This window comes from Schistocerca gregaria, chromosome 7 (genome assembly GCF_023897955.1).
Source record: "Schistocerca gregaria isolate iqSchGreg1 chromosome 7, iqSchGreg1.2, whole genome shotgun sequence".
NCBI lineage: Eukaryota > Metazoa > Arthropoda > Insecta > Orthoptera > Acrididae > Schistocerca > Schistocerca gregaria.
This window is the reverse complement of record NC_064926.1, coordinates 421977215-421985451: the sequence shown is the minus strand read 5'-3', so window position 1 is coordinate 421985451 and position 8237 is coordinate 421977215. Positions and strand designations below refer to the sequence as shown.

General features: G+C 46.3%; 1 protein-coding gene and 1 pseudogene across 1 annotated transcript in view; both read right to left on the bottom strand.

The window, feature by feature from the left end:
• Window positions 1-206: 206 nt before the first annotated feature.
• Window positions 207-8237, bottom strand: part of LOC126282416 (facilitated trehalose transporter Tret1-2 homolog) — a 53787-nt gene continuing 45756 nt past the window's right edge. Inside the window, exon 6 of the mRNA XM_049982074.1 lies at window positions 207-503. Within this exon, the coding sequence (XP_049838031.1) occupies window positions 207-503 (297 nt within the window). The remainder of the gene's footprint in view (window positions 504-8237) is intronic.
• On the bottom strand, window positions 4546-4663 carry LOC126282553 (5S ribosomal RNA; annotated as a pseudogene).

Below are 8237 nucleotides of genomic sequence, written 5' to 3'. Positions count from 1 at the left end.
CTACACACAGGCTCCCCAAACGTGTCATCAACCGATGATGCTGGTTGAAGCAGTAAGCCTCAGATCCATACGTTGCACAGAGTCAGTCTTTCCTGAAGAACTGAGCCATAAGGGTACAGTCATATAAGTCCACTTTCTCTTAGGAACTGGCTCCGAATACAAAAGCTGTAGAGTCTAAAGGGGTCAGGCAGGTTCTGTCGCGTGCTCTACGCGGACAGCTTGGCGCTGAGCTCCGCGCTGATGTCCAGGAGCGACTTGCCCTTGGTCTCGGGTATCAGCAGGTAGACGTACCAGAAGCCGATCACCGCGCAGGCTGCGAAGCCCCAGAAGAGGGTGTGCACGCCGGCCGCGTCCGCCACATCCTGGAAGAGCTTGGTGACGGCGAACATGCTCAGCAAGTAGGTCAGCGTCACCACCGACATGGACACGCCCTTGACGGGGGCGGAGAACATCTCCGCCGACACTGTCCACACCAACGTGCCGATCCCCATTGTGTACGCCACCTGCAACACCATCAAAGCCGCGGTTCGTTTCAGCCAAACACCACGCGAGTTCGTAATGGTATTCCCAACTGGGACCGAATGGGAAGACGTTCAGTTCCAACATTTACCTAGCAACGAGAGGTAACAATGGATTGAACAGGGGGATTGGAGCAAAACTGCCTGACAAATAAAGTGAAGCACTCAGAAGATATGGTTTGATGTCAATGTAATTTCATACAAATGCACACCATCAGTAGGTATGTACGAGGTGAGTCAAATGAAAACCTTAAAGTTGTAATAACAAATCGAAATTTCGCGCCGTTATCCTGTAAGTTGGTAAGCGTGCTACAAACAGCGTACAGTATGGCCTGTAGGTGGCAGCATAATGCAGATGCACACATACTGTCGCAGTATCAGTATAAAGATCGCCGCTCCACTTGCGACTTGCACCAGGAAAAAACAGCGTTCTGTTCATAGGCGTACCCTGCGAGGGGCAGGGGGGGGGGGAGGCAGCTGCCCCCCCCCCTCCCCAAAAAGATATTCGAACTCACCTTCTGGTGAACGATGCAAACGCAGTGCCGGAAATTAGGAATACTGTTGCCACTGTGAAAGACACTATAAACTTTTTTAGAGAATCGAGTACACGTCGGAAATACGCTCCCAATTTAACAAGAATGTGTGAGACGAGATGGTCTGAAAAATATAAATCCATCAGACTATTTTTTCAAAATTTCCCAGAGGTTGTGAGAGCTCTAGAAAAATTGTCTACTGAGGGAAATTATGCAACGAGGAAATCTGCGTATCAGTTGCATTCAGCCATTACCAAACCAATGTTCATCTTATCTTTACAAACAATAGCCAAATACTCAGCAGTTTTGGAACCAGTAGCTAATGTCCTGCAGTCTAAGTCTGTAGGTATGATCGCGGTGAGGTAACACATCAGAGGAATCCTTGACGTGCTCAGTAATGATCGAAAGGAAATAGACGGAGTAACTAGCGAATTACTTGCAAAAGCACAAGTTATAGCAGAGGAACTGTAAATAGAAATTACTGTTCCACGTTTTCCTTGCAAGCAAAAATTCTGAAACAATCCACCATCCCAAAATGACAACGAATACTGGCGACGTTCGCTGGTAATACCATACATCGAATCATTCATGTCAGCATTAAATATACGATTTTCACCAGAAAAAACACCAGCTTTTGCTCTAAATTAGCTACATCCCTTGAATATGAGCAATTATAGTGTAACAGACTTCCTTAAAAGTGCAGAATTGTTTAAAACATTTTATGGATTGGATGATATTGCCGGAGAACTGGAATTATGGTACAATTTGTGGAGGAAAAAGAATATAACTGAAGCTAAATTAAAGGATATGGAAGTCGTTGGCCTGTTTAACGAGACCAATATTTTTTTCCCTAGCATGAAAAAAGCACTAAAAATTTTCAGCGCTATCCCATGCACAACAGCGACTGTGGAACGATCCTTCAGCACACTTCGAAGAGTGAAGACGTGGCTCAGAAGTACCATGGGAGAAGAAAGGCTCACAGGATTGTGCCTGATGAGCGTACTTCGCAATTATGTAAAAGAATGAAAGATGTTAGAGAAGAAAGTAATTGAGAAATATGCGGCAAATCCTAGAAGATTATTACTGAATTAAAAATTTGTATTTTTAAACAAGTGCATTCTTATATTTAAAATGTTTATTGAAAGCAGTTTTTCACTAGTTTACTGCTTCATTTTAATAAGAAATGCTGCATGTTTTCTCGCATTGTACAAGTGCATTCTTGTGTTAAAAATGCTTATTAAAAGCAGTTTTTCACTGGTTTACTGTTTTATTTAATAAGAAGTGCTGTGTGTTACATCGAGTCCTTGTTTCCTGAGACTAGTATGACCTGCCCCCCCCCCCCCCCCCCCCTCTAGTTCAGATCCTGGGTACGCCCTTGGTTCCGTTATTCGGTTTTTGCGTTGTGAAGTTGTGAAACCTATTGAAATTGATCGACGAATGAAGGTTCAGTACGGTGATGCATGTTTGTCACAACAGCAAGTCTACGAATGGCGTAGGAATTCGCAAATGGTGTGACTTCAGTGGAAGATGCTCCTCGTCCAGGTCAGGCACAACGAGTTGTGACTCCACAGAACATTGCAGTAGTTGAAGCCTTAGTGAGGGAAAACCGCCGAGTGACACTGAATGACATTGCAGCATGTTTACAGTTTAGACATGGGTCAGCACACCACATTGTGCATGATGTGCTCCAGTTTCAAAAAGTGTCTGCAAGATGGGTGCCACGGCAGCTGACTCCTGAAATGAGAGAACGACTTGTTGATGCTTGTGAAGAACTTCTTCGGTGCTTTGAACGAGAAGGTGATGGTTTCCTTGCAAGAATCGTTACCGGGAACGAAACCTGAGTTCACTTCCACCAACCAGGAACGAAGAGAGCGAGCAAGGAATGGCGCCATTCCTCATCACCAAAACCAAAGAAGTTTCGAACAGAACCATCAGCAGGGAAGGTTATGCTGACTCTCTTTTGGGACGAAAAAGGCGTAATTTTGGAGCATTACATGCCTAGAGGGACCACTGTCACCAGTGCATCATACACAGATCTAAAAAGTCATCTGCAGCCTGCAATCAAATCAAAGCGACGTGGATTGCTGTCAGCAGGTGCCATTTTGCAACATGACAATGGAATGCCCCACACTGCCCGTACAACAGTTGCAACAACCACAGACCTGCATTTTGAGTGCCTTCCTCATTCACCATACTCACCAGACCTTGCCCCAAGTGATTTCCATATGTTTTGACCACACAGACGCAATGGGAGGAAAGAAGTTCCATTCTGATGAAGAGGTACGCCACGCGGTGCATGAGTGGTGGCGCGGACTACCAAAAGATTTTTTTTCTAAAGGAATTTATTCACTTTGTAAGAGCTGGAGGACTTGCATTGAGCATGGGAGAGATTATGTTGAAAATTGATACAGCTTTGTAGCACTTCTGCGCAATAAATAATATTTAAAAAAATATTTGAGGTTTTCATTTGACTCGCTCTCGTATATGATCAGAGTTCCAATTCTCTGTGACTGGTAGAAGGGCTACGAGGGTATATTGGCGTTGGTTTTGTGTTGACACCAGTCCTGGAGAGAAATGTAAGGGCTAGACGTTGAATGCTCACTATGAAGGACATGGAGATGCCACATAGTTGTGCGAGACATCATTACTAGCAGATGACAAGAGTTTGAAAGGGGCGTCATTGTGGGTCTCTGTTTGGCCAGGTAACCGAATCATGGATTACTCAGATTTATGGGACATTCAGATTTGATAGTGATCCATTGTTGGACTTCAGGGGGATGTGAGGGCAGGCATATTTATCATCAGGATTTTTGTCCGTCATTACTGACCACCAGAAGGGCGAATCTCAATACTGTGCACCAAGCATTTCGTAACCTATTCACTTTTTCGCCTACCAATCGAGAACAAGCAATGACAACATTCTGTGTCATCTCACACCATTGGTCGGAGACTGTCAACCGCTGGGCTAGGGCATTACCATCCCATGCATAGAATGCCATTATCACTACAACCAAAACGACCACCTTTCGAATGGTTCCGTAACTGGGATGCGTGGACTGCTGATGACGCGTCGTTCTTGTTTACTTCTGATCGCCATGGTCGATGAGTATGGTGGCGACCTGAGGAGATGTATCATTCTTGCAGCGTTTAGCAGTGGCACAGTGGTGTTACTCCCAGTGTCACAGGGTGGGGAGTTATTGGGTATGACTTCAGTTACAGCTGATTGAGGGAACTCTGACAGCACAATGACACATCAAGGGTAGCCTGTCTCCTCATGTAGCAGTATTATCCTCCCGAACAGGCCATGAAGGCCCAAAGGTACCGACCGGCCGCCGTGTCATCCTCAGCCCACAGGCGTCAATGGATACGAATGTGGAGGGGCATGTGGTCAGCACACCGCTCTCCCGGCCGTATGTCAGTTTCGAGACCGAAGCCGCTACTTCTAAATCAAGTAGCTCCCCAGGTTGCCTCACAAGGGTTGAGTGCACCCCTCTTGCCAACAGCGCTCGGCAGACCGGATGGTCACTCATCCAAGTGCTAGCCAAGCCCGACAGCGCTTAACTTCGGTGATCTGACGGGAACCAGTGTTACCACTGAGGCAAGACCGTTGGCATGTGACAGAATCGTAGTGTCATTTTTCAACAGTACAGTGCTCCTCCACACATGGAACGTGTCTCAATGAAGTGTCTGAGTGATGTTCAGGTCCTCCTGTGCCCAGCAGGATTCCCAGACATGTCTCCGATATAACGTGTGGGACCGGCTTGGACATAAACTCCCTTACAGTGTTGGTATCTACGAGATCGAGGACTAGTTACAACAGTTGTGGGCTGTCTTACCTCAGAGTAGGATGCAACAACCTTATGACAGTCTTCCCAACCGAATAAGTGCATGCATCCGGGCCAGCTGGGTCAATATTATACTAATAAGTGGGCTAATTCTGCCAAGTTCCTTATAAATATTCGATTTTGTAATCACTCAAGTGATCACTTTTTTTGTCTGGCAATGTACTTTTTATTTATTTCTGGGGCAGTGTTCCCCATTGTCCTGCATAAAACACAAAATTGTGTGTGTGTGTGTGTGTGTGTGTGTGTGTGTGTGTGTGTGTGTGCTCATGAACGAATCTGCTGTTTGTATGAATGTGTGAAACAGTGAATGTGTCGTGCGGAAGACACTTTTGTAGCCAGGGGTAACTATTGAAGGCACTTGGTATTCAAAATCTACGAGAGTGTAGATATTCCGCAAACAGTGAGCCATCTTGGCAGATATTCCTCTGAGACCCTTAGGAGACACATTGGATAGAAAAGAAAATAGCTGAATGGAAGTACATCTGTTAGCGCCAGTAATGGCCTCTATTAACAATGCGTTTGGGTGAGCCATTTATTTTATTTAGTGTGTTTTTTGACATCTTTCAGCTGGAGGCTCCCCGTCATGCTTATTATTAGCATGATTGTTAATCTGTTCGTCAACTTCGAAAGTCGTTCATCATTCCAGTTCTTTTCCCAACTCTTCCTCTCAATCTTTCCGCTTTTCCTTGTATAGTTCTTTGCTACAGTCAATTCCTCTTTCTGATCACTTCCCACAATCCTTCATTCTTTTCATATTTTCCTCTTTACTTCTTCATTCTAAAGTGTGTCAGTCCACTTCAACTTAAGCATCCCTCTCCATCTTTCTCCATAGCCACATTCCAAAACATTCTATCTGTCTTTAGCCTTTTTTTAAACTGCCTACGATTCAATGCTGTGAAACAATACACTACAGAAATCAAAATTACCAAGTCTTTCTCTCAGATGCATTCGAATACTGCCAGTTGTTAGTGAAAAGGATTTTACTTGTTCGTCTAGAATATACACTCCTGGAAATTGAAATAAGAACACTGTGAATTCATTGTCCCAGGAAGGGGAAACTTTATTGACACATTCCTGGGGTCAGATACATCACATGATCACACTAACAGAACCACAGGCACATAGACACAGGCAACAGAGCATGCACAATGTCGGCACTAGTACAGTGTATATCCACCTTTCGCAGCAATGCAGGCTGCTATTCTCCCATGGAGACGATAGTAGAGATGCTGGATGTAGTCCTGTGGAACGGCTTGCCATGCCATTTCCACCTGGCGCCTCAGTTGGACCAGCGTTCGTGCTGGACGTGCACACCGCGTGACACGACGCTTCATCCAGTCCCAAACATGCTCAATGGGGGACAGATCCGGAGATCTTGCTGGCCAGGGTAGTTGAATTACACCTTCTAGAGCACGTTGGGTGGCACGGCATACATGCGGACGTGCATTGTCCTGTTGGAACAGCAAGTTCCCTTGCCGGTCTAGGAATGGTAGAACGATGGGTTCGATGACGGTTTGGATGTACCGTGCACTATTCAGTGTCCCCTCGACGATCACCAGAGGTGTACGGCCAGTGTAGGAGATCGCTCCCCACACCATGATGCCGGGTGTTGGCCCTGTGTGCCTGGGTCGTATGCAGTCCTGATTGTGGCGCTCACCTGCACGGCGCCAAACACGCATACGACCATCATTGGCACCAAGGCAGAAGCGACTCTCATCGCTGAAAATGACACGTCTCCATTCGTCCCTCCATTCACGCCTGTCGCGACACCACTGGAGGCGGGCTGCACGATGTTGGGGCGTGAGCGGAAGACGGCCTAACGGTGTGCGGGACCGTAGCCCAGCTTCATGGAGACGGTTGCGAATGGTCCTCGCCGATACCCCAGGACAACAGTGTCCCTAATTTGCTGGGAAGTGGCGGTGCGGTCCCCTACGGCACTGCGTAGGATCCTACGGTCTTGGCGTGCATCCGTGCGTCGCTGCGGTCTGGTCCCAGGTCGACGGGCACGTGCACCCTCCGCCGACCACTGGCGACAACATCGCTGTACTGTGGACACCTCACGCCCCACGTGTTGAGCAATTCGGCGGTACGTCCACCCGGCCTCCCGCATGCCCACTATACGCCCTCGCTCGAAGTCCGTCAACTGCACATACGGTTCACGTCCACGCTCTCGCGGCATGCTACCAGTGTTAAAGACTGCGATGGAGCTCCGTATGCCACGGCAAACAGGCTGACACTGACGGCGGCGGTGCACAAATGCTGCGCAGCTAGCGCCATTCGACGGCCAACATCGCGGTTCCTGGTGTGTCCGCTGTGCCGTGCGTGTGATCATTGCTTGTACAGCCCTCTCGCAGTGTCCGGAGCAAGTATGGTGGGTCTGACACACCGGTGTCAATGTGTTCTTTTTTCCATTTCCAGGAGTGTATTAACTGCTGCTTCCATCGTGTTTAGTCTCATCACTTTTCAATTTCCTATGTTTATCTTCATACCATAATCCTCTCCCCTTCTTGCAATATACTTCAACATCTGCTGCAGCTCCTCTTCTGCTGCCGCCAGCACCACTTAATCATCCGAATATTTTATAATCTTTATCCTTTCTCTTCCTATTACAATGCCTCTTGCTTTCTCTGTGGTTCCCCATGTATTTTCAACAGCTTCGGTGACAATTACCATGCTTGCCTTACACCCCTTCCAATGTTGACAGCTTCCGATTCCCCATTCCTTAATATGTCTATTTTTTTTTTGTTTGTGTACATTGTGTATTAATGTTTTATGTTTCCAGATTACACCCACATATTTTAAAATTCCAAGTAATATATTCAAACTGATTCTACCGAAAGCCTTCTTCCTGTCGACAAAACAAATATACGCCTACTTACATCTACGAAATTTCTTAATGACGTGCTGGAGTTCACAAGAGATGGTGCTATCAATTTTCGCAATCAGCATGTGTGGACTGTTGGAAATTCCCATGCAACTGCAGAGAAAGGACTTATATCTGTGATACATCGCAGTTGTCGACGCGCTGGCAGGTATTCTAGGTGATTGGTTAATAGGGTCATATATTATGCTGTCGAGATTAAGTAACGCCTATTATCAGAATATTGTGATAACTTATTGTATAGTTTTATGGGGGAAGTGCCATATCAACAAAAACTGCTAGTTATCTGAGACGTCGCCAGAACCCTTTTATTAATACAACTGGGGAAGTAAATAGCTGTTTTATTGGTATTCTTGCTTGCAGCTGGCGAAAAGCTGTGGTCCCAGTATTGTATGAAAGATTTAGAGCAACGTTCGTGAATTAATTATTTGACAACGACGTGGAGCAAAGAGTTGCAGCG